Source organism: Martes martes (assembly GCF_963455335.1).
Source record: "Martes martes genome assembly, chromosome: 6".
NCBI classification, from domain to species: domain Eukaryota; kingdom Metazoa; phylum Chordata; class Mammalia; order Carnivora; family Mustelidae; genus Martes; species Martes martes.
This window is the reverse complement of record NC_137893.1, coordinates 40,796,001-40,819,630: the sequence shown is the minus strand read 5'-3', so window position 1 is coordinate 40,819,630 and position 23,630 is coordinate 40,796,001. Positions and strand designations below refer to the sequence as shown.

The 23,630-nt window shown below is 38.3% G+C and overlaps 1 protein-coding gene across 1 annotated transcript in view; it reads right to left on the bottom strand.

The window, feature by feature from the left end:
* The window catches only part of MDN1 (midasin AAA ATPase 1), a 172,830-nt gene that overhangs the window by 73,256 nt on the left and 75,944 nt on the right, over positions 1 to 23,630 (bottom strand). Inside the window, exons 33-43 of the mRNA XM_080806492.1 lie at positions 22,261 to 22,390; positions 17,346 to 17,564; positions 16,093 to 16,290; positions 14,143 to 14,351; positions 13,301 to 13,423; positions 10,909 to 11,106; positions 9,981 to 10,088; positions 9,245 to 9,433; positions 5,909 to 5,998; positions 5,543 to 5,806; positions 5,105 to 5,366 (exon numbers count right to left, since the gene is read on the bottom strand). Coding sequence (XP_080662618.1) covers positions 5,105 to 5,366; positions 5,543 to 5,806; positions 5,909 to 5,998; positions 9,245 to 9,433; positions 9,981 to 10,088; positions 10,909 to 11,106; positions 13,301 to 13,423; positions 14,143 to 14,351; positions 16,093 to 16,290; positions 17,346 to 17,564; positions 22,261 to 22,390 — 1,990 coding nt within the window. The remainder of the gene's footprint in view (positions 1 to 5,104; positions 5,367 to 5,542; positions 5,807 to 5,908; positions 5,999 to 9,244; positions 9,434 to 9,980; positions 10,089 to 10,908; positions 11,107 to 13,300; positions 13,424 to 14,142; positions 14,352 to 16,092; positions 16,291 to 17,345; positions 17,565 to 22,260; positions 22,391 to 23,630) is intronic.

Here is a 23,630-nt window from a genome sequence, read left to right as displayed (position 1 = left end):
AAGGCAGAGGCTTAACCCACTGAGCCACCCAGATGTCCCTAGAGTATGCAATTCTTGATCTGAGGGTCATGAGTTCAAGCCTGATGTTGGGCATGGAGACTACTTAAAAAAAAAAATTATAGACTAATTTTACTGATAAACATAGATCCAAAAATTCTCAACAAAACAATCAGCAAACTAAATTCAACAAAGTGAAAGGAACATACACTATGATCAAGTGGGATTTATTCTAGGGATGTAAGAATGGTTCATTATCTGCAAATCAATGTGATACCACACATTAACAAAATGAAAGATAAAAATCATATGATCATTTCAGTAGATGCAGAAAAAGCACTTGACAAAATTCAACATCCATTCATGATTAAAAAAAGCTCTTAATATAAAAGTGGGTATAGATAGAATATGCATCAACATAATAAAAGCTATATACGGCAAGCTTACAGATAACATCATTACTTAACAGTGAAAACCTGAAAGCATTTTCTCTGAGATCAGGAACAGGACAAGAATGTCTACTCTCACCATTTTATTCAAAACAATAATGGAATTCCAGGCCAGAGCAATTAGGAGAGAAAAATAAGAGGCAACCGAACTGGAAAGGAAAATTGTCACTATCTGCACATGACATAATACTACCTACAGAAAACCCTACACACACACACACACACACACACACACACACACACAATAAATAAATTGAGTGAAGTTGCAGGATACAAGATCAATATAGACAAAAACCATTGTGTTTCTATACACTAATAATAAACTATCAGAAAGTGCAACTGAAACAATCACATTTACACTAACATAAAAAAAATACCCAGGAATAAATTTAACCAAGGAGGTGAAAGATCATGTTGGAAACTCTAAGACATTAACAAACTGATGAAGACATAAATAAATGGATAGATATTCCCTGTTCATGGACTGGACAAATATTGTTAAAATGTCCATACTCTCCAAAGCAATATACAGATTAAATATAATCCCTATCAAAATTCCAGTGTATTTTTCACCAAAATAGAACAAATAAGGCTAAAATTTGTATGGAACCAAAGAAGACCCAAATAGCCAGGGCAATCTTAAAACAAAGAACAAAGCTGGAGGCACTGGGTTCCCTTATTTCAAACCATATTTCAAAGCTAAGCTAATTAAAACAGCATGATACTGGCATCAGAACAGACATATACATCAGTGAAACAGAAAAGAGAGCCCAGAAATAAACCCACACATATATGGCCAATTAATTTACAACAAGGGAACCAAGAAAACACAATGAGGAAAGGACAATCTCTTCAATTAAAAACAGTTCTGGGGGAATTAGGTAGCCACATACGAGAGAATAAAACTGTACCATTTGTCCTATACTACATACAAAAATTCAAAATGGATTAAAGACTTGAATGAAAGACCTGAAACCATAAAACTCCTAGAAGAAAATATAAGTGGTAAGTTCCTTGACACGGGTCTTGGTGATGATCTTTTTAAATATGACACCAAAAACAAAAATAAACAAGTAGGACTATATCAAACTAAAATGTTTTGGGACAACAAGGGAACCATCAACAAAATGAAAGGGCAATCTACTGAATGGGAGAAAATATTTGCAAGTCATATATCCGATAAGGGGCTAATATCCAAAATATATATATAACTCCTATATCTCAATGGCAAAATTACAAGAAAACCCATTAAAAACTGGGCAGAGGGTCTAAACAGACATTTTTCTGAAGACCTATAGATAGTCAACAGGTACATGAAAAGATGCTCATAATAATTGAGGGAAATAGAAATCAAAACTAGAATGAGAGATCACCTCACACCTGTTAGAATGGCTATTATCAAATAAGAAATAACAAGTGTTCACAAGAATGTGGAGAAAAGGGAACCCTTGTGCACTACTCTGAGAATGTAAATTTGTATAGCCACTATGGAAAACAGTACAGAAGTTCCTCAAAAAACTAAAAATGGGGGCGCCTGGGTGGCTCAGTGGGTTAGTAAGGCCTCTGCCGTTGGCACAGGTCATGATCTCAGGGTCCTGGGATCAAGCCCGGAGTCGGGCTCTCTGCTCAGTGGAGAGCCTGCTTCCTCCTCTCTCTCTCTACCTGCCTCTCTGCCTATCTGTGATCTTTGTCTGTCAAATAAATAAATAAATCTTAAAAAAAAAAAAACTAAAAATGGAACTACATATGATCCAGCAATTCCACTTCAGGGTAGTTAGCCTAAGAAAATGAAAACACTAACTTGAAAAGATATATGCACCACCATGTTCACTACAGGACTGTTTACAATAGCCAAGATATGGAAACAACCTAATTGTCTATTACAGAAAAATGGATAAAGAAATTGTGATCTATCTATCTATCTATCTATATATGATGGAATATTATTTAGCCATATAAAAGAATGAAATCTTGCCATCTGTGACAACATGGATGGACTTCAAGAACATTATGCTAAATGAACTAAGTCAGAGCAAGACAAATACCGTATGATCTCTCTTGTATGTATGATCTTAAACAAAGACCAAGCTTCTGGATAGAGAGAACAGACTGGAGGTTGAGGGAGTTGGGCGGGGCACGGGGGTGAGGAGCGGAATGGGTGAACTGCTTGTACTGTTTTTTTTTTTAGTCTAAATAGATCAAATAAAAATACAAGATCAAACTAATCCACAAAGTCCAGAAGTCTTTAAAGAAATACAGCTGACCCTTAAAAAACAAAAGGGATAAGGGTCCTAACTTCTCCCCAAGCACTCAAAAATCCACATATAACCTTTGATTCCTCAAAAACCTAACTACTAAAAGCCACCTTCCCAATAAGTCAATTAATACACTATGTACATCATATATACTATATACTGTATTCTTATAATAAATAAGCTAAAGAACATTTTAAAAATTTTAAGGAAAATATATTTACAGTACTGTGCATCTATTTACTGGAAAAAAACCCCACATGTAAGTGGACCCATCCAGTTTAAACCTATGTTGTTCAAGGATCAACAAAAATGCAGGACTAAGCCAACTTAATTCAAAATTTCCAGCATCCAATCAAAATTACTAGACACACAAAGAAAATATGACTTATAACCAGGAGAAAAGTCAATAGAACACATCCAGAAATCATAGATGATGAAATTAGCAGACAAAGATGTTAATATAGCTAGTATAAAAAAGCACAAGCATTTAAGATAAATATATTCTATTTCTCCTGTTCATAATTTAACACTCATACATCTTCATGGTAACGTTAAAAGATATAAAAGTTTAAAGAGAAAACACATTTTGATCAAAAATAAAGTAGAAAAAGTGCTCCAGACTCACCTTTTCTTGCTATAATATCCCTAAGAAATTACTCATTATGAAAGTAAATCCTAAATTAAAAAGCAGTATTTAGAATGAGCTGTGAGAACTTTAAATATTTAAATTTAAACTGAAAGATAAAAAGAAGCACTAGAACGAAGGCTTTAAGATCAGAGGATTAGATCCAAAACCTGGTCTGGATACTTCGTAACTGTATGACATTGAGCACATCATTTAACCTTTATGAGCATCCACGTCCAGAAGCATAAAACAGAGATAATCTTTCCTTGTAATGCAGTGGTGTTGCAAGATTTAAAAGTAAATATTTAATATAGGGCCTACCACCCAGTTGGAATTCATAGCTCAATGGTGAGTTTTACAATACCCATCTTTAAAAACTATATAAAGTGAATGTATAACTTCATTAATTATCTCTAACAAATTTGAGTGAATGAGGAAAGGATTTCAAATCTAAATAGTGAGCTTGAATTGGGAAGTGACAGATCAAATCAACAATAAAATCATTCTCAGGGCACCTGGATGGCTCAGTCATTAAGCCTCTGCCTTCAGCTCAGAGCATCCTGGGATCAAGCCCCGCACTAGGATCCCTGCTTGCTTCTGCCTCTCCCACTCCCCCTGCTTGTGTTCCCTCTGTTGTTATGTCTATGTCAAATAAATAAATAAAATCTTTAAAATAAATAAATACATGAAATCATTCTCTTGCCTAAGAAAGTAAACTATCTGACCCACAGCTACAGATACATTGTTTACAGAGCTAGAACAGAGGCATCTCATTTCTTTATCTCTAAGGAAGCAACCCTTTGTAACCAGTTACAAACAGACTTTGGAAAGAAAAGATGCCAATCATAGTGACTGACACAACCTATGAGACTTTAATCTTCCCTAATAGCATGCTCATCATCACCCAGAAAACTGCACCACAAAATTAGAGAAGTTTCCATGTTAACTGAAGAATTTCTTCCACTTTCTATACAAAATTAATAAACAAATCCTAGCAATCAATGTAGACTGCTATTCTCCCATTTAAAATGTTTAATATCTTGGGATGCCCAGGTACTCAGTTGGTCAAGCGTCTACCTTTGGCTCAGGTCAGGATCTCAGGGTCCTGGGATCAAGCCCCACATTGGGCTCCCTGCTCAGCATGAAGTCTGCGTATTCCTCTCCCTATGCCCCTCCCCCCACCCCCACACCTTCTCTCTCTCTCGAGAGCACTCTCTCTCAAATAATTTAAAATAAAATAGAATGTTTAATTTCCTGAGAAATTAGTTTTAAAAGCCAACAAAAAAATAAAACCAGCTTTACATGCAAATGCTTTACCATTATAGCTGATTACATACAATATACACCATCAAGCTCACTAACCAATTTCTTTGTTTTTGCTTTGTTTAGGGTCATCAATTCTGAATTATTTTATACTAGCTCCATTTTATTTCTTTTTTTTTTTTTAAAGATTTTATTTATTTATTTGACAGAGAGATCATAGGTAGGCAGAGAGAGAGAGGGAAGCATGCTCCCTGCTGAGCAGAGAGCCCAATGCGGGGCTCGATCCCAGGACGCTGGGATCATGACCTGAGCCGAAGGCAGAGGCTTTAACCCACTGAGCCACCCAGGTGCCCCTCCATTTTATTTCTAAAACAAAGACTTTCAAGTTTTGTTAATAATTATTACATTAGTAAAAAATTACAGATATTACCTTACAAATATACTACTACCTATATATGGACACTATATGGACAATGCTACATACATATCTGATACACACATCCAAACACACACACCTGCCTTAGAGTAGGAGTTGATTTTATTGTTGAGTCGCTGCATGAGCAATAATACTGCTTCCAGCTTGTTGACAATCTCCATTGTGATACCTTTATCACCATCTCCAAGACACTTGGGCTTATAGGTCAGAACGAAGTGACTCCAGGCTCGTAGCACTATTTCTGCATCATCAGCACTGATAAGGAGGCTGTCTCTCAACAGTGCCCTTACAGTGCCCTCCACCTTCTCTAGTAGCTGCCTCCACGGCCGCGTAAGATCAACCTGAAATTTTCAGAGCACAGACTCATCATAGCCACTGGCCAGAGTCAAAAGAATATGCTTTTAAATTAAGAAATAAAAAACAAAAAACTGCTTGTAGTCACTAACACAAAAGACCATCAGTCAGACCACAGCATTATATGTGTTTTGCCCAAAAAAGTGAAGACAAGACCATTTACCTGCTCAAATCCACCCAGAAGCTCTGTAGTGTCCATTGCACTGTTCATAGCCATGATCTTTAATGTGTGACCAGTAAGGTGTGCCAGAAGCTGGACCAGGCTAGTCTTGCCCACAGAGGCTGGCCCCACAAGGATGACCATCCAGCTCATCTGCACACACTTCATAATAGATTCCAGAGACCGTAACGACTGGTGCAGAAGTGATAGGGGACGGCGGGACAGGAGAGGAATGTAACTGCCGCGGGAAAGGACTGAGTAGCCCAGCTGAAAAAGACATGCCAGTGAGATTTCACAAGTGTGTCTGGTTGTGGGAACAGAGGAAATCAAAGGAAAATGTAAAATAGAGGATATTCCTACATGCCTCACCTGAACATCATAGGGAGTGATGTGAAATAGTCTGGTTCCCATGTATGGGTTGGAACTTGAATTAAACACATCCTTGAATACAGCAATGACCTAAATGAGGATAATACAATTAAAGCACAAATCACTCCACCAAATTCTAGCCAAACCTTCTAGATAACATGCACAAAAACAAGAGTCAGAACACTGAGTGAACACTAGTCACAATTTCCTTATCCTTTTGAATTTTCTCTTATAAACTTCCTCTTACAGATTACATTAAACTAAATCTTGAGAATGAAAGCAAACTGGAACCCAAGCAAAGAACAGTCATCTAATCTCAAACTATTTGAGATTCCAGTTGAGAATGTATCATAAATTAAAGTTATGGATATTATGGCAAATCTACAGATGAAAATATCAATCTGCTTTCATCATCCAAGATATCACCTAAAAAGGCAGAAGAGAATAGTAGCCTGAAGATTATAAAGAACACTGACAATTTCGTGAGCACCTACTATGTGCCAAACATTATAGACATGCTTTAATAGATTATTCTGATCCTTACAGCCTTGCAAAATAGGTATCATTTCCACTTTATAGATACAGAAAATAGAATTCAGGAGAGTTATAAGGATTTACTAATGGTTAGTAAGTGATTTTTAAATCCAAGCCAGTCTCACTCCAAAACACCATTTTAGCCTAAGTTATTTATGTAGAATGACAACCAATGCTAGTTATCTGATTATTTATATTCATTAGAAATATTCATTTCTTCCTTATTCATTCATTCATTCCTTATTAGAAATACAATTAGAAAACTTGCCATTAGCCCTACTTCTTTTCTGGATTTCTTTTTAAGAGGAGTTGGGGCAGGGAGAAAAGCTAAGGGTATATAAAATACACTAATTTAGCCCAGAGCAGCACGAAAAATTCCAGCCACCCACAGTATGTATACCAAGTTGCATGTTTCTAACAAAGCAATAATACTCATATTAATCACTGTACAATGGACTTTAGTCAGAAGATAAAAATATTATTATAAAATAAGTTCTAGGAATAGAATGTATGGCATGGTGACTATAGTCAATAATACTGTATTGCATTATTTGAAAATTGCTAAGAGAACAGATTTTAAAGTTGTCATCAAAAGAAAAAAAGTCTTTTGTACTATGTAAGGTAATGTGTGTTAGACTTACTGCAGTGATCGTTTCACAGTGTATACAAATACTGAATTTGGTGTGTACACCTGAAAATAATATGTTGAATGCCAATTATACCTCAACTAAAAAAATTAATGAGTTTGAGAAATATCAGGAAAAAAGTAATAAAGATAAAATCATTATCAGTACCAAACCTTGATGAGGAGTCAAAAAGCAGCACAGGAGAAAAGTGTTCCTGTCACATACTTTTGTGTCCAGGCATTCTATGATCTTACATTGTACTCCAAAGCATATTATACTCTCCACTCCCTGACAGTCTACCAGAACTAAAATTATAAATACTTTCACAGTGTAGTTGGTTTAGTTTTATAAAGACAGATTCAATTTACTCAAACTCTTCCAGCCTTGATAAGCCCTTCTCCTATTACTATTTTCCCTCACTTTGTATGTGTGTATGTGTGAATTAAGTAATTAACATAGAGAAGCGAAGAAAACCTTCCATACCTTACACTGACATTCCATCTGACTAACATCAAATACCCAATAATTGGCCAGGGTCTGGCCACAATGAATACAATGTAATTAGTTAAGCAGATGAAGAAAATAAAATTACTAGTTGATGGTATATGAATTATATATAATGAAATTATATTTTAAAAAACTAGGTGAGGGGCGCCTGGGTGGCTTGGTGGGTTAAAGCCTCTGCCTTCAGCTCAGGTCATGATCCCAGGGTCCTGGGATTGAGCCCCGTATCAGGCTCTCTGCTCACCAGGGAGCCTGCTCCCTCCTCTCTCTCTGCCTACCTCTCTGCCTACTTGTGATCTCTGTCTGTCAAATAAATAAATAAAATCTTTTAAAAAAATAAATAAAATTTTAAAAATAAGAAAAAAAAACTAGGTGAATATTTTGTCCTAATATAATGACTAAAGGCACTTGCACATAATGAATGAGTCAACATTTGGCTGCAACTGGGATATGAAAGCAAAGTTCTAGGCTGGAGTGCTGGCTCTACCACTCACTATAGGTAATACTCCATGACTGTGGGCATTGAATCCTCATTGATTAAGAGGTCAGGACAGTGCCTCCTGCCTGCATCTACTGTGAATATTCTGTGAGACTGGACTTTAAATACCACAAAACAAAATGAACACATTATTAGTTTATTTGGCTAGGAACTCTAGTGTTATTTTCTATTTACAAAGAGGTATTTTTACTTCCATTCAGATACAGAATATTCTTTTTTTTTTTTTTTAAGATTTTATTTATTTATTTGACAGGCAGATCACAAGTAGGTAGAGAGGCAGGCAGAGAGAGAGAGAGGAGGCAGGCTCCCTGCTAAGCAGAGAGCCCGATGCGGGGCTCGATCCCAGGACCCTGGGATCATGATCCGAGCCAGAGGCAGAGGCCTTAACCCACTGAGCCACCCAGGCGCCCCCAGAATATTCTTTTATGTATCTACTTACACTTTGTAGAATAAAGACTTTGTAACTCAAAGTTTCTTTAAAAAACGGGAAACTGACCCCCTCTACTGAGTATCACCTGTCGCCTCCTATTTCTCCCCTTTGCACCTTGAAAGACCTAGTTCTTTATTACTGGGGGGCAATACTGTTTAAAGGAGGGTTGCAGTAAAGGGATTCAGATGGATAAATAAAGTATGTACTCTGAAGCAAATTACTCTGCACTTTGAGACACTGAGGTAGGTGAACTTTCAGTCTCCTTCCTTAACTTTTTTTTTCCCAGTCTGTGTTTTATTGACACCAGTGCTCAAGCTTCGACCATGTACTTCCTCAGTGGGTAGAGCTGCTCCTTCCGCGCCTTAGTTCTCTTTCTGGTTGATGACTGTTAGAATGCTGGCAATGGATCTGCCAACAACTTGGACCTTGGAGAGCTCGGAAGCCGTGCCACCTGTCACTCTGGCAATGTGCAGCTGGGACAGTTTCACCTCAGCTCTTCCAGCAGTTTAAGCAGCTCCTCCTTCTTGCCACGAAGGTCTTGAGGTTTCATCTTGGCCCTGTCTGCATAATCCATTGCTGCCGCCGCTGGGAAGAGACTAACGGAAAGAGCTCTTTCCTTAACTTCTAAATTCTAAGCAGCTTTAGTGAGTTTAGTATTAATTAGTGAGTATGCCCTTTCTCTCCCTTAGGAAGGAATCAACTTTCAGATGGAAAGAAACACAAAGAACAAGTATGAAACTCACCTTTTCTTTGTCTTCCTTGGTTCTCATTCTCTCACCATAGACCAAAAACACATGCTGACCAGGATCATAACAACCAGGGGACTGGTCAACTAGCATCAACTGACACCAGCGGAAAAGGTCCCGAAGGTTGAATTCCCAGGGTCCTCCTTTTTGCCCCCATTTCTTCTCAATGGTCACTTCATGATCAATCTAAAAAGAAAACACCATTATTGGGAAACATGTCCCATTGCTAAGCACACTGCATTAAGTACTATCAATGTACTACAAATGCATACATAATCTGAAACAGAAATTAGGTTTGATACCAAGTCTCTTCCTCCCAACCCAGACATCTAAACCAGGAATACTCTTTTTTTTTTTTTTTTTTAAATTTGAGAGAGAGATGACAAGTAGGCAGAGAGAGAAGAGGAGTAAGCAGGCTCCCCGCTGAGCAGAGAGCCCGACGGGGCTCGATCCCAGGACCCCGAGATCATGACCTGAGCCGAAGGCAGAGGCTTCAACCCACTGAGCCACCCAGGTGCCCCTGCCAGGAATACTCTTGTAAGCATTAACACTGACATAAACACAAGATCTTAATTTCTGTAATCCTCAAATGAGTAGTTTTTTCCAGTAGAAACGTCTACAATTCAATGTGATTTTAGAGAGACTGATAAATTTGATAGTGTCCCACGATGAAAAAATGATGGTTCTATTACAGCATGAAAATAAAAAACAATTAATACAAGTAGGTACTTACTTGGTTGTTGAAAGCAACCATTTTCTTAACAATATTTTTGTCAATGGCTGGAAACAGAGTACTGGCAATGAACTCCATGTCAATTACTGTAAGGGGGTCCACAAAGACCTACAGAATCCAAAAAGAACATGAAGAAATGCTATTGCTTCTCTTTACTGAACACCAGGAAGGACTACCACTTGCAAAGTAAAATTGTTATTTAACACCAAAGTAACAGTACCTCAGTTTAGATATACATAAAAATTGTTATAGAAATCTCTTTTCTTACATTTTTAGGATACAGAATCCTATAAAATATTTGAAATACAGGGCAGCAGAGGTTTTGTTGTTAGCTCCACTCTAGTGAATTAAAGAAAAAAAGATAATATACAACTTAAGTGTATTTGTTTTTATTTTTAAGCATTTCTGTCAGATACACATACACACTCTCCAACCTCTGCAAACGAGAATAAAGACAGTAAGAAAGACATCAAATGTTAATAATGATTGACTCTGGTATGGAGAATACTGGATTTTTTATTCTTCTGGTAGTTTTCTTTTCCTTCTCACTTTAACTAAAATGCATTATTTTCATCATAAAAAAAATTTCAGTATTTTAATAGATCACATAGACACCTGGAAAGGTCAAAAAACCGGTCTTGCTCCTGAGCATGGTAATGGAATTCCTGGAGGGGTGGTTATCTTACCCTCCACTAACTCATAACACACCGGTTTTCCAGGACTGGAGACAAAGGGACACATACCTGAAGAGAAGTGATGATGGGAATCAGTCACATTAATATTCACAATACAGAGACATGGAATTGAGAAACAGATCATTAAATCGATGCTCTCTCATTCTTACAGTGAGCATCCTCATAGGTATGTGCCTCAGTCCTATCAGCCCCAACACTCCACCTTCAGTCTCCATGGCAACAGCAAATCTTACCTGAGTGAATCTGTTAAGGAAAGACCTTGGCAAGCCTTTCCTCCCACCTCCTTGCCTAAAAGGATTTTGACACCCAAAAATTTTCGTCTTTTCATGCCGTACTTGAAAACTCATTCCCAACTCAGGAACATAGATTTCTCCTCTGTGGTCAAAACAAGCATTGAGTCCTTCCAATACAGACTGAGAAGCCAGGTTGAGCTATTTGAAGAAAGTATATATATTTATTACATATGCTATATAACTATAAAAAAAAAGAATATGTATAAAAACAGAATAGTATTGTCTTCAGGAGGAAGAAGCTCAAACAGTATTAATAACATTCCATTTTTTAAGATTTATTCATTTTTTTAGAGAAAGAGAGAGAAAATGGGGGAAGGGAAAGACAGGGGAAAGAGAATCTCCAGCAGACACCCCGCTGCACACAGAGCCTGACGTGGGGCTCCATCCCACAACTGCAAGATCATGACCTGAGCCAAAACCAAGCGTTGGACACTTAACTGACTGAGCCCCCAGGCACCCCAGTAATGTTCTACTTCTTAAGCCAAGTATATTCATCCTATTATTTCATATACAGACACACGTCAGACATCTAGGGTATATAAATTATCAATAACTTTTGAGTAAACTGAATAAACATTCAGACTGAATTTTTTAAAAAGCAGTTTAGGGGCACCTGAGTCGCTCAGTGGGTTAAAGCCTCTGCCTTCGGCTCAGGTCATGATCCCAGGGTCCTGGGATCGTGCCCCGCATCGGGCTCTCTGCTCAGTGGGGAGCCTGCTTCCTCCTCTCTCTCTCCGCCTGCCTCTCTGCCTACTTGTGATCTCTGTCTGTCAAATAAAATAAATAAAATCTTTTAAAAAAAATAGTGAACATCTTTATTTAAAAAAAAGCAGTTTAAATCTTTAAATCTTCTCTAAAATTAAACTGCATCCATTGTATTCACCTATATGGACCTACCTTGTACATCCCAGCTTACCAAAAAAACTTGCCAGTACACAGATCTCATTTTTGCACTATGAGATCTTTAAAGATGAAGACTGTTCTTTATATACTTAAATTATCTTCTCCAGCTCAAATACTGAATGAAATCTCTAAATGGGTTTCAAAGTCACGATAGAAACTACATAAAGTAGATCAACATGGCTAACATTCACCAATATTTTTGTGAACAAGAACAAATATAAGGAGTTTCTGTGCCAAAAATGAAAAGAGCTGAATGGAGGTCTTCAGATGCGGAGTTTACAGCTCAGGGATGCAAAGTGTGGTAGTATTTAGGTAACATAGAAAAATTCAATTAGGAAAATGAGAAATCAATAAAATGCAAAGGGACAAAAAAACCCAGATTCTATCAGAATTTCCAGTGTCATGTTTACATAAACACTACAAAGCACAAAATCCACTGAATACTCCCAAACATGTAAAACTCTAAAAGCTACTCTTAAATGTGACTCAGTTAAGAATGTCTTGGGTCACCTGGATGCATTTCCACCCAACAGGACTATGGTCTGAAGCCTTAAGCTTTAAAACTGAGCATTTTTCCCCCTGGCTAAAGAATATAATACTACCGGGCATCTTTTTCCAAAAATCAGGGAGATGGGACACACCACTCTCCTACTATGAGAAGTAGGAAGAAGCTAAGCTGAAAAGTAACCCCAAAGCCTGGCCTCCAACTTCAGACCCAAAGACATCTGAATCTTGGGGACCTGCTGGGGCCAGTCTTAAAAGTTCCATCCACAATATTCTGATCAAACCAATCATTTAAACTTCACCACTACTTCCCAGCCTTTTCCTGGATTAATAAGACATATGACTAGATGCCATTGCCCATACCTTTAAATTTTTTATTTTTGTACATCACCTATCCATATCTCCAGCTGCCTGCTGGTCACTAAGTTTCAGCATTTATCCCAGGTATCATGAGGGGCTCTGTTCTTCCAGTCAATAACTTACCCATAAGGCACATGTAACACTGACCATTTTTCTCACCATTTTTTTTAATGTCTCTTAAGATAACTTCCTGCAGTCTCTCTGTTGCTCTTATAAAACATGTGGTTGATACTGTAAAAAACCCATGAAATAAATACAAAATACAATGCCAGCCAGACACCAAAGAATAAACCAGTGAAGAGACAGTTTTTCTCTGGAAGCTGGCTTATAACAGCAGGTGTTAGTGGCTTGTATATACAAGGGTTTCTAGATATGCTTTCTGACAAGTGACTTTTCTTATTCTTCAAAGGAACCGTGGAGGACTTTTCTTCATTAGAAATTTGTCTGTACTAGCAAAACAGCATGACCTAGCTATATGAAAAGTAAGGTATGCCCTAGCAATATAAAAGTATGACTGCTTTTCCCTTTGTGACCCTATGCTTGGCATGACAGATAGTCCTCTCACCTCATCCAACACAACCCAATGGCCTGCCTTCAGAGCCGCCAGCAACGGACCATCTCGCCAGGCAAACTCTCCTCCCTTGCCTCCTTCAACAGGTAGATCTGCTCCAAACAGGTCTGTGATGTCCTTTGAGAGGAGGCAGAAAGGAGGAAAAGCCAACATTACATAAAAAAATTAACTAGATCCCAAGACCCTAAATCTAACATGATAAATTCTTGGGCCTTATGCCGCTTTTCCTTTTTATACCAAGACAGAACTAATCAATCCTAGTGCTCTTTACTAGGAGCCCAGACATGCCCCCAAGGACCTTCTCACCACAACACTGCAAGTTATCACTTGATTGGAGCTGGAGCTCTAGATCAGTTCTTAACTGTGGCTATACTTGGAAATTAATTAGTGAGTTTTAAACAAAACAAAACAAATAAAAATAAAACAAAGGCCAGTAACAATGCTCAGGCCCTGCTCCCAGACCCCACTACTGGAGAGTCTTATTTGTCACCTCTTGTCCTGTGAGAGTGTTTAAAGGACATTTTATTTCTATTACTTTTTTTTAGAAAGGACAAAAATAAAAAAGGCTATGTTATAATAAATACTGAATTGGGCAATTATCTCTCAAAAGACAATGAGATTAAAGCATCTAGAGAGAATAATATTACAGATATCAGTTATTAATGAATCTAAAAGGAGACTTAGTTTGGAAGGTCATGTTGCTGTGGTCTTTATCACCATGAAATGTTTGGGATTCTGAAAATGTCCTAATTATTTCTGATTAAGAAACTCTATAAACAGATACAAACATTACTCTCTATACTCATCCTCATCAGCTGCAGGATGACTAAGCTTACCGTCTGCTCTGACAAGTTGATTCGAACAAGGATGTTGCCTGAAGCCTTTGCTAATGCTCCCACCAAACTTGTCTTGCCCACACCAGGGGAGCCCTCCAGGAGAATGGGTTTGTTCAGTTTTGTAGCTCTTAAGAGCCTCTGGGCGTTCATAGCTGTGGTGCCTGCACTGAGTGCATAGTCGGCAACATTATTCCTGTGAAGGACAGGTCCTTAAGCAGAGAAAAGAAAAGCCACATATTAGCTGGACGTCAACCAAATCATACATACATGTCAACGCCAAGATTTTAAAGAATCTAACAAACAGACTTTCAGTGAGTGAAGCACCATCTGTAGTGAAAATGCTCAGCCCTATTTCAACATTTCCCCACTTTCGGGTTATAAAATCCTTTGAAGCAATAGCCAGCAGCATACGTTCTTCAACTGTGCCTACTACTTAGGTCTCTCCAGCGCTTATACCTACGTATATACTCACTTACATAGGTCTAACTGCAAGCACATGTTCCTCCTTTTACAACCCACCTGGAATTACTACATGTACTTGCACAATTTACCTTTACAAATAAGTATTTTTTTAAAAATTTTATTTATTTATTTGACAGAGAGAGAGATATCACAAGTAGGCAGAGAGACAGGGAAGCAGGCAGAGACAGGGAAGCAGGTTCACTGCTGAGCAGAGAGCCCGATGCGGGACTCGATCCCAGAACCCTGAGATCATGGCCTGAGCCGAAGGCAGAGGCTTAACCCACTGAGCCACCCATGATGCCCTACAAATAAGTATTTTCTTAAGAGTCAAGTGTAAGCTCGGTGTGTAGGCCACATGTTTCCACAGAAGTAATTTCATCCAAGGTTTTTAGGCCTCCAAGACAATTCAGGATGTATCTTTAACCCATAATCTAGCTGAACTGCAGACTAATAATAGTTTTATAGGACTTAATATTTGTGTCACTGCGTCTCCTGGAAGAAACTTTTCGTATACCAGTTTGGAGGGCTAGATAAACATCTATTACCTCGGCTGTGGAAGCAGAAGCAAGGATCACCCCTGTCCCAGTCACTAACATATAGCTCCTACACGAGAGTGCTGAATATTATGATGATGACTTAGGGAAATTAGATCATTGGATGTACCATCGGGGATGATGAGTACTACTACTAAAAAAAAAAAAAAAGAGTACTACTGAAGAGGGAGAGGGAGAAGGGTGATATTCCGTTTGGCCAGGAACCTAGGCTGGTTTTGTTCACCACTGAACCCTCAGTCATTGCCACTGTTCCTCTAAGTGTTTCAGACATTCAACAATTATTAATGCGGGGGGGAAGAAAGGAAAAGAAACAGATGACCCTGCTACAGAAGCAATAATCTGAAAAATTACTAGTGCCTTCTAAGATATCTAATCTACCTCATTTAAATATTTGGTAAAAGCAGCCTAGTAAGAATGAGAGCAAGGATTACAACTGAAACCCACGTGAGTTTCCCATTTAATTATTCACTCTTTCATCCATTCACTCAATCCACAGACTGAATGCCTTTTCTGAATGCCTTTGACTGCTAGAAAACATCTCAGGTGTCAGGGACAGGAAGATGAGGGACATAATTCCTGCCCACAAGGGTTCACAAAACTATTTTGGTAAGCAGTGATGAGGATCTATAGTTGATACATTATGGGTTGAATTATCACTATAGGAAAGCTCTTGTTTTGAGCACCAAATAAAAAATAAATGCATTTTTAAAAGACAATTTATTCAAAGATTAAAGACTGTACTTTCCCCTATTTTTATGTCGGTTATGTATTTTTAATTATTCATGAAATTACAGTTGGTTATGCCAAGTCAAATTCTAATTCAGATAACTAGTTTAAAAATAATCATGCGTATGATACACTAAAAGTCACAATAAAAGTCAAGTACCTATGATCTACAAGAGTAGAATCTTCATTTATTTAAAATCATTCTTACCCCTTGGTATAAAAAATGGATGAATTCCCCAAAGGTTATCTATTCCAGTAAATTCTTTGGCCTTGAGTCGGTCATAAATCTTCAATTCGTTTTTTTGACACTCAGTAAGTCGCACTATCTTGCAAAGTTTCTTGAGTAGGAATTTCAGACATTCTTTGCGAGCCAAGAGAGCCGTACCAAACCCTGAGGAAGTTACCCCTAAAAGACAGAGAATTGGTATATCAAACAACAGCATGACATGACACCAAGCTTCCCAACTGCTCATCAGGAGCACTTGGGTGGTTTCCAGGGGAAATGAGGCCCTTGCTGAAGTTACATCCAAAATGCAATTGCTACTGTAAATAGTCCAAAGGCAAAAGTCTGGATCCCCACAATTCACAGATTGGCAGCAGCTTATTCAGTAAAGCACCCATGTACTCCATGATGAATCAGCTTGGACATAGGATTAATTAATGTGGTACTGCTGATCATATTGGTTTATATCTCTAATCTTCACCGTTAAAAAAACAGAACTTAATTACTGAATTTTATGAAATTATGGTAACTTAAAAACAAACAAACTAAAGGATTCAGGCAATAACTATAAATGACCATTCATGGTAAGAATTATCCAGTCTGAGGGTTGGGTTGTGGACATTGGGGAGGGTATGTGCTACGGAGAGTGCTGTGAAATGACGATTCACAGACCTGTACCCATGGGGCAAATAATACGCTGTATGTTAATAACAATAATTTAGGGGCGCCTGGGTGGCTCAATGGGTTAAGCCTCTGCCTTTGGCTCAGGTCATGATCTCAGGGTCCTGGGATTGAGCCCCGCATCGGGCTCTCTGCTCAGCGGAGAGCCTGCTTCCTCCTCTCTCTCTCTGCCTGCCTCTCTGCCTACTTGTGATCTCTGTCAAATAAATAAATAAAATATTTTTTAAAAAAGTAACAATAATTTAAAAAAGAGAGAATTATCTACTCCTTCAGGAGCAAGGGCATTTCCAACAGTCTTCTTTTTACTCGTAATAACCATTTCATGTTTACCAAGTCCCTAGCCTATAAGCAATGAGAAGTTGCAGCCTATCTTTTACATCAGCCATCTCTCAAAAAGAGTAGAAAGAAAATAAAATCCATTCTGGTTCTCGGGAAATATTACACTAAGTGATTTTTTAAAGTATCTGGGTCAGAGGTTGGAGGTCTGGGTTTGCTCCATTTGATACTCCCCTCTACCCTAACCCCCTTGTCCCCACACCAGCTAACAGACAACATACCTGAACCTATTCCATCTATGTACACCAGGCATGCAGCATGGACAAATGATGTCACAGTGGAGATGGTCTCTGGCCTTTTCAAAGCAGCTTCCTCCCCCATTGTGTTCATGAAGTTAACCCAGGACAGGATATCTCTGATACTGACCACACATCTTCGGCCAAATTCCTGGTGGGTCAGCCAATCAATGAAATCCAGCATCACCTCCGCTATGTCAGCCCCTAAGACATAAGGACACAAAGGCAGTTGCTTAGAAATAGCTGTATCGGGCGCCTGGGTGGCTCAGTGGGTTAAAGCCTCTGCCTTCAGCTCAGGTCATGATCCCAGGGTCCTGGGATCGAGTCCAACATCGGGCTCTCTGCTCAGCAGCGAGCCTGCTTCCCTTCCTCTCTCTCTGCCTGCCTCTCTGCCTACCTGTGATCTCTGTCTGTCAAATTAAATAAAATCTTTAAAAAAAGAAAAAAAAAAAAAAGAAATAGCTGTATCAAACACTCCCAAGAGGGTTTTGTAACATGGGGCCCAGAGATGCCCTAAGAGAGGTCTGTGCTCCATAAGATTATATGCAAATTTTTGTGAAAGTCCATTACTGCTTTTTCTAAAGAGAGGGTTCCATAGCTTTTATTACATTCCCAAGAGATTCATGAATAGCATTCCACACCTACCAAAAAAGAAAAACCACTTTGAGAATTTCAGCTAAGAAGCAATCCTGAAAACTGCTCAAAAGAGTATTCATTTGTTTCATGTTCAGATATAATTGTGAAATCAAGACACAATGATTTTAGAAAATATATAAATGTTATCGTTTTTTAAACTGATTCACAGGAATGAGGATGCCATATTTTCAGTAGCATTTTTTAAAAGATTTTATTTATTTATTTATTTATTTATTTGAGAGAGGGAGAGAGGAAAAAAAGGAGAGAGGGAGAGAGTATGAGTAGGGGAAAGGGCAGAAGGAGAGGGAGAAGCAGACTCCCCACTGAGCAGGGAGCCCGACATGGAACTTGAACATTGTTTTTGTTTTTTTTTAAAATACGACAGGGAGCAATCAGCACTGCTATAATATAAAGTGGACCATTCAGCAAGAGCCTTCAAGGCTCTACTGCAAATCACTTAGAAGAAACTATCTAGTCAGAAGAAATAAACTAATTATGAAAAAACCCCACAAACCTTTAAAAAGAACTTACAATGATAACTCAAGGGGAAAAATCCAGTCATACTGAGGAAAGCAATTAAATGCTGTTTCAGCAACTAAACATTAAACATGAGTACTTGGATCGACATTTCAGGGTGGAATAATTTTGAAGTAAATCAAGGACTTAAAAGACAACTTACCCACTGTTAGAGGATAATTAAACCTTGATTATTAGAAAATAATGAGGTAAAGTGGATGGGTTCATACATTGTTTATAACAAATATTAAAAGGCAACAGAAAACAGGAATCCGGGGCCCCTGGGTGGCTCAGAGGGTTAAAGCCTCTGCCTTTGGCTCAGGTCATGATCCCAGGGTCCTGGAATCAAGCCCCGCATCGGGCTCTCTCTCTCCTTGGCAGGGAGCCTGCTTCCTCCTCTCTCTCTCTGTCTGCCTCTCTGCCTACTTGTGATCTCTCTCTGTTAAAAAAAATAAATAAAATCTTTAAAAAAAAAAAAAAAGAAAACAGGAATCCATGTTATAAATGTAATAATAAATACTAATATGTAAAATGACTGGGGTGCCTGGCTGGCTCAGTTGGTAGAGCATGTGACTCTCGATCTCAGAGTTTTGAGTTTGAGCTCCACGTAGGGTATAGAGAATACTTAAAAATAAATAAATAAAGATAAAATTGTTAGTATTTATTTATTTATTCTTAAGATTTTTATTTTTTTTAAAGATTTTATTTATTTATTTGACAGACAGAGATCACAAGTAGGCAGAGAGGCAGGCAGAGAGAGCAAAGGAAGCAGGCTCCCCGCTGAGCAGGGAGCCCGATGCGGGGCTCGATCCCAGGACCCTGGGATCATGACCTGAGCCGAAGGCAGAGGCTTTAACCCACTGAGCCATCCAGGCGCCCCTCATCACAAGTAATTTAAAGAAAATGAAATTTTAGACTACTCAAAGTAACAAGAATAAAATAATGGATTTCATTATATTTTTAAAAATCAAAACAAAACAAAACAAAAAAACAGTCCATGTTGGAAGGACTATGCCAAGCAGGCACATTTACTAAGTTGCTGGTAGCACTGTGAATGGAAACATTCTTATGGAGAAAAATCTGACCATCACCAATGAGAACTATGAATTTCCTTATTTCTACTTTTAGAAATACAACTCAAGGAAATAAGTCTTAAAAATATATTATTTTAATAAAAACACAGTGTCTTCAGAAGTATTGGTCATAAGAGTGGGAGATTTTAAAAAGCCTATATGGGGGCGCCTGGGTGGCTCAGTGGGTTAAGCTTCTGCCTTTGGCTCAGGTCATGATCTTAGGGTCCTGGGATCCAGTCCCACATCAGGCTCTCTGCTCGGCAGAGAGCCTGCTTCCCCTCTCTCTCTGCCTGCCTCTATGCCTACTTGTGATCTCTCTCTCTCAAATAAATTAATAAAATCTTTAAAAAAAAAAAATCTTAAAAAAAAAAAAAGCCTACATGTCCTTCAGAGGTCATTACCTAAAACAAAAACAAAAAACAAAAAACATCGATTTCCCGGACTCCTTTCTTTTTGTTCATACTATGGACATATAGATAAAACTACTATAGAGATTTGTGAACAAAAATCTTAGAGTAAGGTAGTAGAACTCAATGGTGTTTATATTTTGATTAAGACAATATAGTGATTATACCTTAAGTATTCTGAATAGGCTCAGAATTCAATTTAGAATTCATAATTAGTTGAAATATTAGATTCATTAAATCTTACGTATCTTTATAAAGAAAACTCAGAAATAAAAGTTTTCTCTGGTTTCCTGTTTTTAAGAACATTTTTATGCTCTGCCAACCTGATCCATTTCCAGATGATAAAAATTAAGCCACTTCTCCCTCACTATCTATTGCTTCCGCAAAAAGGTTACTGCCATGTAGGCCTTACAAAGCTTACAGTAAACAAGCTCCCTAAGGACAAGCAGGGAGGCTCAGAGTTAAGTCCTAGGGGCCGCAGTGCCAACTGCCCTGTAGAGAAACTGTTCTCTCTGTTAAGCCTGAAGACCACTGCTGATGGAGCCAATGTGGCAATGTAATGGCAGCTGCAATCTCTACCATTCTTTTACAATCCAAACAACTTCTAAAAGTATGCAGCCAACAGGAGATACAGAGGCTACATCCAAGGGGAATTCAGTTCCAATGCAGAGCCAAAAGACAAACCATGCGTGCTTAGTAATTTGTCCTCTCCTTCTTTAACTGGAATACTCACACTACGTGCAGCACTGCAAACAGCACACAGCCAAGTAAGTAAGAAGTTCGGACTGTGGGCCTTGGACCAACCTTACTGGCATCACCTAAGAACTTATTAGAAAGGTAAATTCCCAAGCCCCACCCCGGACTGACTGAATCTGAAACTCTAGGTAGGAGGCCCAGCAAACTTTATTTCTATAAGTCCTTCAGGTGAGTTTGGAACTCAAGCAAATATCCTTTTAAATGTTCTTTAAGAAAGAGAGATTTAAAAAGAGAGAGAGAGATAAAATGATCCAGAGCTTGAAACTAGAGCTGGGTTCTAAATTTAGCTCTTTAACGTGTAAGATAAATATATATACACCATGGGGCGCCTGGGTGGCTCAGTGGGTTAAAGCCTCTGCCCTCGGCTCAGGCCATGATCCCAGGGTCCTGGGGTCGAGCCCCGCATCAGGCTCTCTGCTCAGCAGGGAACCTACTTCACCCCCGACACCCGCCGTCTGCCTCTCTGCCTACTTGTGATCTCTGTCAAATAAATGAATAAAATCTTAATATATATATATATATATATATATGTATATATATATATACACAGCATGATGAATGTTAACTAGACTTACTGTGATCATTTCACAATAGATACAAATACTGAATCATGTTATACACCTGAAACTAATATAATGTTGCATGTTGATTATACCTCGACCAAAAAAAAAAAAAATGTATACATCAAAGCAATCTAGCTCAGTAAAAGAACCATACAATGTTTGACCCTTACTAGGTACCTTAAAAATTGCTAAATTTAGGTTTTAGGTATACAGAAGTTTCTTAATACTATTCTTCTATTTCCTTAAGTTTGAAAACGCTTATAATGAAAAGAACATTTAAAAATTTTTTTTCTGGGGCGCCTGGGTGGCTCAGCGGGTTAAAGCCTCTGCCTTCGGCTCAGGTCATGATCCCAGGGTCTTGGGATCGAGCCCCATGTCGGGCTCTCTGCTCAGCAGGGAGCCTGCTTCCTCCTCTCTCTCTCTCTGCCTGCTTCTCTGCCTACTTGTGATTTCTGACTGTCAAATAAATAAATAAAATCTTAAAAAAAAAAAAAAAAAAAAAATTTTTTTTCTTAGAGAGCAAGCGGCAGGGAGGGGATAGCCACCCAGAATATTTTTAAATAAAGTTAATAATGAATTAATCGATGACAGAGAAGCCTGGGTGGCTCAGTCGGTTGAGTATGGGACTCTTGATTTTGGGTCGGGTCATGATCTCAGGGTCATGAGATCGAGCCTTTTGTCAGGCTCTGCACTCAGCAGGGAGTCTGCTTCAGGATTTTCTAGCCCCATCTCCCTCTGACCCTACCCCCACTGCACTTGCATTCTCTCAAAGATAAATCTTTAAAATTAAAAAATAAAACTTAAATATGGATTTTTAAAGTATTTCAGTATTATTTCTGATTTTGATTAAATGAAATCTTAGACCTATTCCTATTTTCTAAGACATGATTTCTAATTTCCATTAGCTTCAGAAGTTTGGGAATTACATTTACCACATGAAAGCTCTCACCTTTATGATCTACTCTGCCCAGAGATAATCCTGGACGAAGATTATGGCTGATAATCTGAATTAAATCTTCACGATTTGTGCTTTGTGGGCACCATATTTCCGTAAACCGGTTTCTTAAGGCAGGAGACAGCTATAAGAAAAAAAAATTTCCATTTGAATGTAATACCTAAGAGGAAAACTAGAAAACAAATCCTTTGAAAGAGTATTAGCTGATGAATCTAACAAACACTAGATGCTTCTTTTATTACCTCTATTACAATTTAACTGAACACCTACTTTATCCTGGCTCCTTCCACAGGCCATCTCATTAATCTCCACCACACCCTCCAAGACAGTATTCCCATCACTTTCTTTATAGGCAGAGTGCAGAACTTCAAGGTCTCATAGAATAGGTGGTATAAGTTGAAGTCCAGCCCCAGTGGGTAACCCCCAAAACTGAATACTTCCCCTAAGCAAAGGCCCTTTCTTTACCTTCAGTTACATAACCAGTGCTTTAAAGAAAGTAAAAGCTATTGTCCCACAGGGGAGAACTGTCTGAAGTAGAAAGAGAAAACATCTTTTATATGGCTCAAAAGGGGACAGTGAAATTATTAAGGAGGTACATATTTTACCTCTTACATAACAAAGAACTGTTAGTTCTTCCAGTCTTTGTGGCCTTTGCCCTGCAAATGGATTCCTCTTATCCTTTTTATTCTACCCCAGCTCAATAAACCCCTATTAACAAGCATATACAATGCCAAACATGCACGTAACTATTAGCTTATTATTGCTTTCCTTGGCCTACGGCAGCAGGACTAGCAGTAATGCCTATACTCAGGAGCAGCTCAGTTAAGACCAAGCAAATGTGTGAGTGATCCTTGCTGCCATCCTAGACAAACAGTGCCACTGGTCTTTGGCATCCTACTTCACTCTGCCTGCTAGGCAGGCAAAAACAAAAAAGAAGCTTCCCTTAGGTAAAAGTTGGCAATCTTTTTCTAAGAAAAACTTAAACTATCCTTACAACTTAAGCTAATCTTAACACACACAACCTTGAAATTAGATCTTTCTATGTTATTCTCACTTGCCAAAGAATCAGTTTTCACATTATGTTAGAAGCTATGAGGTATTTCTTATTTCTTCTTTTCAAAACATTTCAAGAAGTATAGTTATAATCTTTCTATCACACTACAGAGAAAAATCAAGCCCAAAACACCATGTTCACATTTCAGGCATCCACCAAGTTACCAAGAATTTGAATTACTTTCATTCACAACCTCTGTTTCTTCTCATCATCCCTGACCTATCACCACATCACCATTTTCCTAACAGGCCAGGATCCCACACACAACATAGACTTCTCTACTGAGAAGCTTCACAAGCCTAAAAGCCAT